A 10,936-nucleotide genomic window follows, 5' to 3' on the forward strand; every position below is an offset into this window, starting at 1 on the left:
AAGTTATTTTTCTTAATGACAACTCCATATTGAGCTCAGACTGTTAGAACTGTTTCAGTCATGAATCTTTCCCAAGCCACATTAAATGCAAAATTATCAATTGTTTCAAAGAAGACTAAATTAGTGCTTTGGTCTATTAATACCGATTTGCATGGAAGTGGAGGGTGATTTTTTTTTTCCTCCTCTAAAGCAGAGGTTACTGCATCAAAGGATCTTGAAGCAGTAGAGATTTCCAAGCCTTTCAAAACCTCAAGTCCTGCCATCTCTATGAGGCACATTTACATCTACAAATGAAGAGAAGAATTCATAGGCAAAATATTACGTACTAATTTTTCAGGGGGAACACTTCCTACTTAACACTAAGCAGAATACAGATGTTAAACAGAATGTCTACAAAACAGGACAGATATAGTTTCCTGCATCCAAACATAACTTGTCGAGTTGATGCCTTTGCGTTAAAGCAGATGTGGGACTAGAAACTCTTATCTGTAGATAAAGAAGTTATTAAAAACAGCATTTTCCTGATTTTATAGATTATTTTTTTTCCTCATGGTGCTGATAATAGGCAGACTTCCAGAAATTACTGTAAGCATCTTACTTAAATTACATAAGCATCTTGCATACTATTATATTACAACCCGACTTAAAACTGGTATTTACAATGGTACTTGAAGCCCAAACTGGACAGAGACTTTTTTTTTTTTAATAAAAAAGAACGTGTTTTATTTTCAACTTAAAGATGCATCTCTAAACAGTAGAAAAAAAAATAAAAAAGTAAACATTTTGTAAAGTCCCATTGAACTAATACAAGACTTAATACAAATTTTTCATATACATCACTCAAATGCAGTTAAAAAATCATCTGGTCTCCAAGTCCTGTTTTCATTGAAATATGTACCCACAGATTTCAACTACAGAGAGAGGATACGTTCACTCTTGTTCTCTTCAAGAAGTCAATTGCTACACATTCCAATGATTTGCAAATAAAATTCATATGGTCTCATCAAGAGAACACATCCAATTCCATGACTGGAGTCCTTTCATTTTCAGCACAGGCTCCCTATCAAGCCACCACTCATCACATGTCTTTAGACTGATCATCTTCTTCAAGTTTTCTGATTTCATTCTTCAAACAGTTGATGGTTTCACGACTTGCTTTTAATCGTTCTTTAAGCTCAGCAATTTCAAAACTGGTTTTCTTTTTAGCAGCTTCTAGCTTTTCCCTGGTTTTTACTTCAAGATCTGCAACTGTGATGGTGATAAAGAAAAATAAGTAGTAAGTATAAAAAGAAATCATAATTATTAAAAACACATTTACTTCTTAAACAGCGATAGTCATTTAGAAGGTACGTGTCCAAAAAAAAAAAACAAAAAACAAAAACACCAACAATTACTCTTAGTAATTCAACTACTTAGTAACTCAATATTCTTAGATTCAACGCATGTGGTAAAAATGATATATGAAAAAAAGATGGAATTAAAAACACGTTTATGACCTCATTCAGTCCATCGTTTTTGTGTAGGAACACTGTAATTTACTATAGCATTTGCCAGAGTAAAAACAAACGACTAACAAACAAACAAAAAAGAACCTGAAGATTAGGTGAATGACATGATTGACAGCAAAAGAAATGACAGCACATGGGAAAAGAAGAGTGAAAAGTGTATCACATTTACTATTCTTCACTGTATTCTGATTCTGCGCATCTACAAAATTTGGTGGTGGTACCTGTGCTTTAACAAGCATCTGACTGGTGATGGAACATCTGACAGGTATTTCTTTCTTTTTTTGTCATGCACAAGTTTTAAGACAGTGCAAAGCCAGGAAGTCTTCTTAGGCCATGGATATCCCTCCAGATCCTATGTTACATCATTTTGGATTTAACCTTTTATCTGCTTCAATAGCACTTTTTAAGGAAATGCATTCAAAAAATTTTTTTATTTATTTTTTTATTATTGCTTAGGAGAAACATGCAGAACTTCTAATTAAGAAAGCTTTAAAACTGGACTTTTTAAGAAAGTTTCAAATTATTAAATGCTTTCTACCCACAAACTATAACACCATGCAATGTGATGAAGATCCACCTTAAGACTAACAAAATTGAAGTAGAAAATGGAATTACCTCACACGTTCAAACACCTGAACAGATACAAAGCAAATCAGAACCCTAAATCTGTGGAGCTCAAGCACTCCTTGATTGAGGTATTCAGTGTCAGGGGAACAAGCAGATAAGCCAAAGAGCAAGTGACCAGAAGTACAACGGCATTGCAACTAACAAGGTAGAATTTGTACTTAATAAATACAACTGCTTTCTGAGAGTGTAAAATAAGAAATCAAGTTCAGACGATCAGAGCAGAAATCATTGCTAAATGCATTACTTTATGAATAAATGCATTTTCATTTCATTTTGTAGAATCACAGAATAGTTCAAGTTGGAAGGGACCCACAAGGATCATTGAGTCCAACTCTTGGCTCCACACAGAACCTTTCCCTAACCCCCTAATGCCCGACCCTCCCCTGTCCCAGCTCCATGCCGTCCCCTCGGGTCCTGTCGCTGTCCCCAGAGAGCAGAGCTCAGCGCCTGCCCCTCCGCTCCCCTCGTGAGGGAGCTGCAGGCCGCCATGAGGCCTCCCCTCAGCCTGCTCTGCTCGGGGCTGAGCAAACCAAGCAAGGGACCTCAGCTGCTCCTCACACATCTTGCCCTACCTTCGTAGCCCTATTTCCTTAATTCCATTAATATTCTCTTTTATACTTAGACAGATTATGCAGGAGGGACAAAAGTAACATTAAACTACACTGCATTATGAAGCGACCTACAGTTAAAGTATTAGACAGAAGGGAAAGGGACAGGAAGAACTTCCAGACGCTCCTCTTTTTCCCAGGGGGTTGCTGCTTTGTGCTTCACCACTGAAGTACGTAGCTCTTAGTGCTGCTTAAGACAATCTTTGCTTCCAGTTAACATCCTCGTGACACGAGCCTAATTACCTCTAAGGCAGTGGTCTGAATTTATTCTCTTTTAATTCATTTCAAATATGATAAACGAGGTGTAGATCATGCCATCAATCTTTATACCAAGTTATTTGTAATTCCTTTCTTTTCAGCAAGCATACAGATCTGAAAATCTTAAGTTTTCGAATAAGTATTAGTATCTTTGCAAAAACTGAAGTTAATTTAAGACAAAAATATCACTTTCTAGCAGCAGCCAAATCCATTGTATGATTACATCCCACAAAAAACCCTAAACCCCAAACCAACTACAGCTTACTTCTAAAATGAACTTATTTTGTACTTACACTCTGTTTCATGCTTATAAGCACCTAGTGTTAGCTGACGAGACGTTGTTAACAGCTGCTGCATCATTGCAGTAGGATCTTGAAATATCTAATGGGGGAGAGAAACAAGTGTTATCACTAATACTTTTCAAAATAAAGTGAGGATTACATTAAAAATTTTCATACCATTTCATCATAGAATTCAGAAACTACAGTTTTCTTTCCCAGGATAGCATTGGTGTCAGACTGAAAAAGCTTCAGCAAGTGATACAGGGTTACCTGTGCAGACAGAGATTTATTAGCGTGACAATTGTAGGAAAATAAAAATCACCTTCTAGATATAAACAAGTAGCGTTTGTTCTTACTAAACAATCACACAGGATTTAAAGGGCTTTTAGGAATACAAAAATAAATGTCATCAGCAGAGCTATTTAAGTTGAATATTCGTTATTAAACATGCCAGCTACAAAGGTTGCTTGGTATTTTTAAAGCGTCTAAACAACTGCTTTAGGATTGATGCATAAAAAACTACTAAAAATACCTTCTCTTAAAGATTTCCAAATAGAACAGATGATTTATTTCAAACCAACTTTGCCAATAAATCTGTTTGAAAGTGGTTTCCACAACCTTATTATCCCCATAGTTTGGGTGACAGAAAGAACCTGCTCCTTCCAGGAGCTAGTATCTTACCCTAAAATATGGTAATTAAGTTTCCTACCTAAACTTGGGTACGCAAAACTGCAAGACGCCTGAAACAAATGATGGGAAGAAAATAATTCATTCAACTCCTTTACAGGAGTGTGCTAGCCTGCTTTTCTTTAGAAACTAACTCTAGAATAGCAACTTTGTCACTTTTTGAACGATTTTGACCAAATCTGATAGACAGTGTGTATATATATATATATATATATAAATATATATATACATACATTTATATATATATATATATATACACACACACACACACATACATTCACACACTACATTATGATAATTAAAATATTCCAGTATCCTACGATTAGGAAGCCACTGAGGAGAAACCCTCCCTGCGTGCTCAACTCATGTAAGGTGCAACGTGCATTCACATATAAGTAAATACCAAAAACAGCAAAAGCCCTCACAAATGCCCTAGCCTGTACTAAAGCACAGAAATTGGAAAACATGGACAAAAATTGAATACATTTCCTACAAAAGCAAGCTTTATTATCCCTGCGGCTGACAGCACTTCTTTTTACCAGCAATATAAAGCACTACAACCTTAGGGCTCCCTAATTCTTTAAGCACTGTTAAAAGTTTGTTGTACTTACAGGTCTTTCATTGGGGTCGATGAAAAATATCTTGATGATTATTTCGAATTCACCCCAGCCTGTCTCAGTGATCTCGTACGGCGGCTTGGTAACAACTGCGGGGGGAAGCAGCGGGGACGGCGATGAAGCCCCCACGCAAGCAACCAAAACCCTCCCTCCAGGGGCTAAGGCCAGAACACGAACCCTACCTCTCAGGGGATTCCCATAGCTCTCGTGCAACTTGAACTGAATTTTCTTCACGTAGGCTGACATGTCCTGAAAGGCAAGGTGTGGGGATTCTCGCTGTGTGCACAGCACAGCAAAACACTGTGCAATCACCCCAGCCCTTCTCACACCCCTACCTCCAACACCAGCAGGAAAATAAAGGCACAAACCCCAAAGTTAGCAGTCACCCCCCCCCTTAGCCCCCCTTTGTGCCCGGCAGCCCCCGCCGCTCACCTCGTTCCTGTACGGCTTCACGTACACCGTCCACTGGTGCGTGTGCCCGTCCTCCTCCCGCTTCTTGCCGAAGTACCTCGCCACGTTCCCGTACACGATCGGCTTCACGATGGTGACGCCCTTCAAGCGACAAACCCGCAGCTCCCGCACCCGCTCCCGAGCCGCCGGGGGGGCAGCCCCGGACCCCCCCCCCCCCCCCCCCCATCCCCCGGGGCTCCTTCCCTCCCTCCCTCCCTCCCTCCGCTCCCGGCCCGCCGCACCTTCACCCTGCCGCCGGAGTCAGGCCCGAACTCGGCCATTCTCTTGAACATATTGCACCGAGGGGGCGCCGCCCGCCGCCAGCCGCCCGCCGCCGCCGCCCGCGCTCAGCTCCACGCCCCGCGGCCGCTCGGCCCCGGCCCGGCCCGGCCCGGCCCCGCCGCTGCCGGTACCGCGAGATGGCGGCCCCGCCGTCACGTGCCCGCGCCGCGCCGGGAGGGGCGCGCGCCCCCATGGCGGCCGGGGGCGGCCGGGGGATGGCGGCGGCCGCGCGCGGCCCCGCTGAGGCGGCGGCGGGCGCCGCCATTTTCTCGCCGCGGAAGGCAGCGGGGGGGGTCGGGCTGTTCTCAGAGATAACCAGGGATAGGAGCTGAGGGAATGGCCTCCGGTTGCACCAGGGGAGGCTCAGGGTGGGAATGAGGAGGCATGGCTGCTCAGGAAGAGTAATTAGGCACGGGGACGGGCTGCCCAGGGAGGTGGTGGAGTCACCGTCCCTGGGGGTGCTCAAGGAGAGGTTGGATGTGGCGCTTGGGGACATGGTTCAGTGGTGACATTGCTATTAGGGTGACAGTCCAACCACATGGTCTCAGAGCCCTTTTCCCACCTTCATGAGTCTACGTCTCATTAGCCACAACCTCCTCAAGCAGTCACAGGTTAAAAACCCTACTAGCACTACAGATCACAAATCACGCTGACCAATACACAGCTATTTGCAGGTATTTTTTTAATGATGAACGCGCTTAAAACTGCCAAGCAAGTAACAAACATCATGCTAGCGTGCAGCAGCAAAACCTAGCGGTGAGATTTCGGTTAGATCGGCTCCCTGCTCGTGCCTACGTACAGCAAAACCAGCAGCTGGCTGTTCACGCTGCGTCGGGCGCAAACGGGGTGGATAGGTGGAAACGAACCCCTTTCAGCTGCAAGGAGTAAAGCAGCAGCTTCACAAGTGAGCTGCGTTGTAGTAATGCTGGATTTTGTGTGGATCACGGACTGTAACAAGCACCTTGAGGAACCAGTTTGCTCGGTGTGAGGGCTGTTGGCTGTTGGGAACGGGCTCCGCTGAGCACCTGCGCCTCATAGCCTGCAGCCTCGGATCCACCTGGAGACATCTGTGCCTTTGCACCGGTTGCGCCACGCGACCCTGGACGGAGGAAGATCAGGGCAATTAATGACAGCAAACTCAAAAGTCAGCACTGATGGGGCTTTTCTTAGCAACCCTGGCTTAGATACACAGCTAAATTCTGCAAAAGGCCAGGCTATATATCAAGTACTTTGCTACTTCCCCAAAGAGAGAGGCACAACCGAGCATTCCTGATCTAGAAATCACAGCACACCTAAGGCTATAGGTTGGACTGGTCTATGCACTCTATTCTTTGAGAGCGTCAATTCTAAGTAGAGCATGTGGGCTTTGTAAAAGCAGGTCAAGATGACTCGACCTGTCGCCTGCAGCCAGCAAAATCAAAGCCAGTCACATGTACATTGTAGGTCATTTAGTTTGCACTTCAATACTAAAAGTTTGGGGAATGGAGAGCTTAGACAATATCCGTGCCCTGCTAGTTATGAAGAATTTGGTGCATATCAGGGTTTGAAGAACATCAAGGATGCCACAGCTGCAGTTTGCACCTATGCTCATTTTAGCTACTGTTCTTACATGCTTTGAGTTGAAATATACATGCAAGGGACTGCTAAGGTTTGCCTGTTCTTTCTAAGCTGGATTAGTTTAAAATTATATTCCTTCTCTTAATTGTCTGTTCTACAAGTGCAGCTCAGTCTTTTAACCCACCAAAACCTACCATGCGTTCATGCCATTTGGATCTCTGACAATCCTCTTCGCACACCTCACAGCTTCTGTTATGTCTGATCTCAGTAGTACTTGAAAAAGGAGACAGGAAACAACGTCAGTTTTCTCTTTCTTTTCATATTTTTATTTAAATAGTCTTCAAATGTCCTTAGGGAGTGTGTGTTGGTGTTCACCATTTTTATTGTTTCCCACTCTAAGGGCTCATATGGTGTCTGGTTAAATTAACCATCCTGTACAGACAACAGTTCTGAAGACTGAATAGCATGTGGGCAAACATGATGTGAGGGAAAAGCCTATATAATACCCAAGAAAGTGAGAAAATGATAGTGGCAAGAATGGTAATAGTTGTACAGCTGCTTTGAACTTCAAAATATTCAGGCTGTGTGCTGACTACTCCAGATACCTTGTTCAGCTCTTGAATATATATATAGTGTATCACCTTCTTTGGTAAGACATTATACCAAGCAACAAGAACCAAAGGCTTGAGATGTGCGGCAATTCCTCTGTTCTCTATTTTCTAAGGAAAAGCAAAGAACTTCTCTCTGGCAACTTGCAACTATCAGAGTGCAAGAGTAAGACCAATGAAGCAAATCCAGAAATTATACAAAATAAACCAGGCTGCAAGAGGTCATTTGGGCCAGCCTCTTGCAAGAAGCCAAGCTCTCACTACCTTCAAAGAAAAATGTCCAGGGGTTAGTGTCACTGTTAATTAATAAATGGGTTCTGCGGAAACCTCTTTACTCTAGAAACAGTAAGATGGGTAAGCAGGGGAATACAATTCCTGCTGTAAAGAAATGTTTTCCTCTCACATGTGCACGACCACGGTGCAGACCTCCTTTTTGAAAGGGGGAAGGGTGAGTTTGAACTCTGTATGGCAATGTTTCTAAAGCTGAGGCTGCCACCAACCTTTGCTCATTTGCAATGGGAATACGGAAGGGCAGCCTGTCATGGTATTGCCTGGGGAAGCTGAGCTCACCTGAGCATGGGATACCGCACGCGTTCTTGGCCCTTGGGGTCTTGCCATCATCGCACCACCAGCGGCTGTTGATCTGTAAAATTCCGTAGTCGGTGCTTCCATCAGTGTTACGGTTTGTAGCCTGTGTGTTAAAGCTGCTCTCATAATTTGCTGCACACACCCCTGTCAAAATTCCATTCAAAAGAAAAAAGAAAAGAGATGTTTGCTTTAAAACCGGACCCGACTTGTGTACATACACGCCCCATCTCCTCGCCTGGCTGAAATGTGACTGTATGCAGAGTGCATGTGACAGGTGGGGCTCCTTTTATTCCAATCCAACCCAGTATGAAAAACAACTACAGCACGTCTTAACTTCAAAACGACCTTAGAAAACCCAGCACAGGATTTCTACCCATCAAAATAAATGCCAGCTCCTGCCCGTGTGTCTGCGGGCGGCCCGGCTGCACCCACATGTCGAGGGAGGCTGGCTGGTGTGGGCAGCGGCAGGCAGGGCACGCTCTGTCCCTCACCCTGTCTCCTTTGAAGCTTTTGGGAGCCATTGACTGCAGCAGATGGCAGCAGCACAAATAGCTGCTGGCTTTGACAAGGTTTGTTTCAGCTGCTTGTACTTCACGTGATGCATAATGGCCTTGTTTTGTCCCATCTACATCTGTTGCATCTGTGGCAGGGCAATGGGAAGGAAGAGGGACAGGGACAGCGATTGCGTCTGACCCTCACATGGATCGCTCTCCAGATCCGGGATCAGACCCCACGCATGCTTCCCCTCAGAGGAAATTGGTTTAACACCAGCCTGTTGTCTGGAGGAAAGAAGTCTTCACCTGGCCTTCACCTGAGGGAGGGAGGCTCCTTGTCTGGAGGAACCCCTCTCCCTCAGCCCCCTTTCCTCACAGCATGCCCACTGTCTCCTCTCCCCCGCTACTATTTCCAGTGATTCCCACCGAGCAAGCCTGGCACCAGCACCTCTGCCCAACTCAGCTCCACGCTCCCGTCCTGCTTGCTCCACAGCCTCAGAGGGAGGCCACCAGCAGCAGCCACCCAGAGGGAGGAATCAAAGCAAATAAAGGCAGAGCAATTAGCTCCTGGGGAGGTATGATGAGACAGGCTGCTTCTGCAAAACGCTTGCTGATAATGGTTTTATTCGCCTGTGGAAGAGTGCCAGGGAAAGAAGTGGTAATGGGACAAGCTGTAGAAAATGCCTGCAGTCTGTGCCAGCAGAGATGGACAAACCTGGTGGAGTCTTAACACCTGCACTGCAGCATCATGCCTACATCCTCACCTTAACAAAGCTTGTTAAGTGGAAATTCCCACCCCACATGCTCCCTGGAAATCAGGGGAGAACAGACTTACAGTTTCCCAGGCTGTATCCCCGGTAGTTGTCCAGTCCAAGTCGCTTCATAGCTGCTGCCAGCTCACACCTTTCGTAGACTTTCCCCTGAGCAGCCAGGGGTAGGAGGCAAAAGACGAGGGTCAGCAAAGCCTTCATGTTGTCGGCGTAGCACACACCGTCTCTCAAAAGCGAGACTGCAGGCTCTCCTGCACTTGCCTCTTATATATTTTTCTCCTGCCCCCTTTTGGTTCCTCTCCTCTGCCGTCACCACAAACAGCCTTTGAAGTATATGGCAATTTCCCAATAATTAAAACATCACTCCAAACCTGTCAAATTTCTTAGAACAGGTGCAAAGTACTTTAGCCACAGGTGAATTTTGTTTACAGTCTGTTGCAATACCTATTGAAGGGGGAGTTGGGTATTTAGGCTCTGCTACTCAAGATTTATTAGGAATTTATCATCAAAGTCCCGGTTTTACTGCACAGCTGCTGTTCACCAGTCTATCACTACTAATAAAAATAGCCTAAGTAGACATATGTTTAATTGGCACAATTACTAGACCACTCTCTGATAATACAAAGGTGGCTCTTCTGGTCAAGTGCTGAAGAGTTGTTGATGCATCGTTCATGTACCAACAGGAGCAACCTCACCGTGCTGCGTGTCCTTGCCTGGTGTCTGAAGCAATGCTGGGTTTGTCAGGGCTCTGAGTGCAGGGGGCTGTGGGGCCATTTGCTGGCAAGTGAGGTGGGACATCGAGCAGGAGTATTTGGGGAGGAAGAAGCACAAGCAGAAGCACAGCCTTAATACCCCTGATGTATCAACCCTCCTACAAGATCTACCCGAATGACAAAGCATGAAAAACCCTCTGCACTAGTCACCAGCACTTATATCTTGTTCTTGTTTTGATAGTGGAACTAATAAGGAGAATAAGGAGAAGTGGGTTTTACCCACTGGGTCTTGAGGTTGTTTGTACAATTTTTCAGTGGGCATGCGTAAGCTGAACTATAGAAAGTAGCTCTATTTGATCATGACGTTCAGAGCTGGTTACTTTTTACTAGCCTTTGAAATTCTTACCAATGAATTCATTTCAAAAGAAAGTGCTGGCAAGAAACAGTGTGCCTGCACACAATTGTATTTGATTGGAAGTGCTTTGTTTGGGCAGCTTTGCACGGGGAACTGTAGACACTTCAAAAGGTGGGATGAAAAATTGACTTTGTAATGTTCAGCAAGCTCTTTAAGAGATCAGCTTTTCAGTGTCCCACCTCAAAATGCAACTCTGGTAGAGGGGAGCAGCTTCTAACACAGCCCCTAGACTCCGTCTTCCATGCTAAGCCACCTGATGATATCAATTGCATTATGGCATCAGCTAGTTCACTTTAACAACTATATTTATTTAGTTTTTTGTTTTGTTTTGTTTTGAGGATTGACATTGCCTCATAGTCAATCAAGTAGCCTGTGAGATTTGTGTCCTTATCTGACCTCTGCTGAGGCCAATACGTAACAAAGCAAAGGGACACATAAATGCCATAGCTTTGCAGTAAAGGTCTCAATCTCTT

At 44.5% G+C, this 10,936-nt stretch overlaps 2 protein-coding genes across 2 annotated transcripts; both read right to left on the reverse strand.

Moving 5' to 3' along the window:
• Positions 1-703: 703 nt before the first annotated feature.
• YEATS4 (YEATS domain containing 4) lies at positions 704-5,570 on the reverse strand. Its single transcript, XM_082752054.1, has 7 exons — positions 5,279-5,570; positions 5,019-5,138; positions 4,769-4,835; positions 4,581-4,675; positions 3,460-3,552; positions 3,295-3,382; positions 704-1,248 (listed from the first exon to the last, which is right to left on the reverse strand). The coding sequence occupies exons 1-7, from the start codon at positions 5,327-5,329 to the stop codon at positions 1,079-1,081; spliced, it is 684 nt and encodes a 227-aa protein (XP_082608180.1). The 5' UTR covers positions 5,330-5,570; the 3' UTR covers positions 704-1,078.
• Positions 5,571-5,983: 413 nt separating this feature from the next.
• Positions 5,984-9,558, reverse strand: LYZ (lysozyme). The gene is made up of 4 exons (XM_082758653.1): positions 9,401-9,558; positions 8,054-8,215; positions 7,070-7,148; positions 5,984-6,417 (listed from the first exon to the last, which is right to left on the reverse strand). The coding sequence occupies exons 1-4, from the start codon at positions 9,534-9,536 to the stop codon at positions 6,351-6,353; spliced, it is 444 nt and encodes a 147-aa protein (XP_082614779.1). The 5' UTR covers positions 9,537-9,558; the 3' UTR covers positions 5,984-6,350.
• Between the last annotated feature and the right edge of the window lie 1,378 nt (positions 9,559-10,936).

The sequence above is a fragment of the Aythya marila genome (genome assembly GCF_965140915.1).
Source record: "Aythya marila genome assembly, chromosome: 1".
Taxonomy (NCBI): Eukaryota; Metazoa; Chordata; class Aves; order Anseriformes; family Anatidae; genus Aythya; species Aythya marila.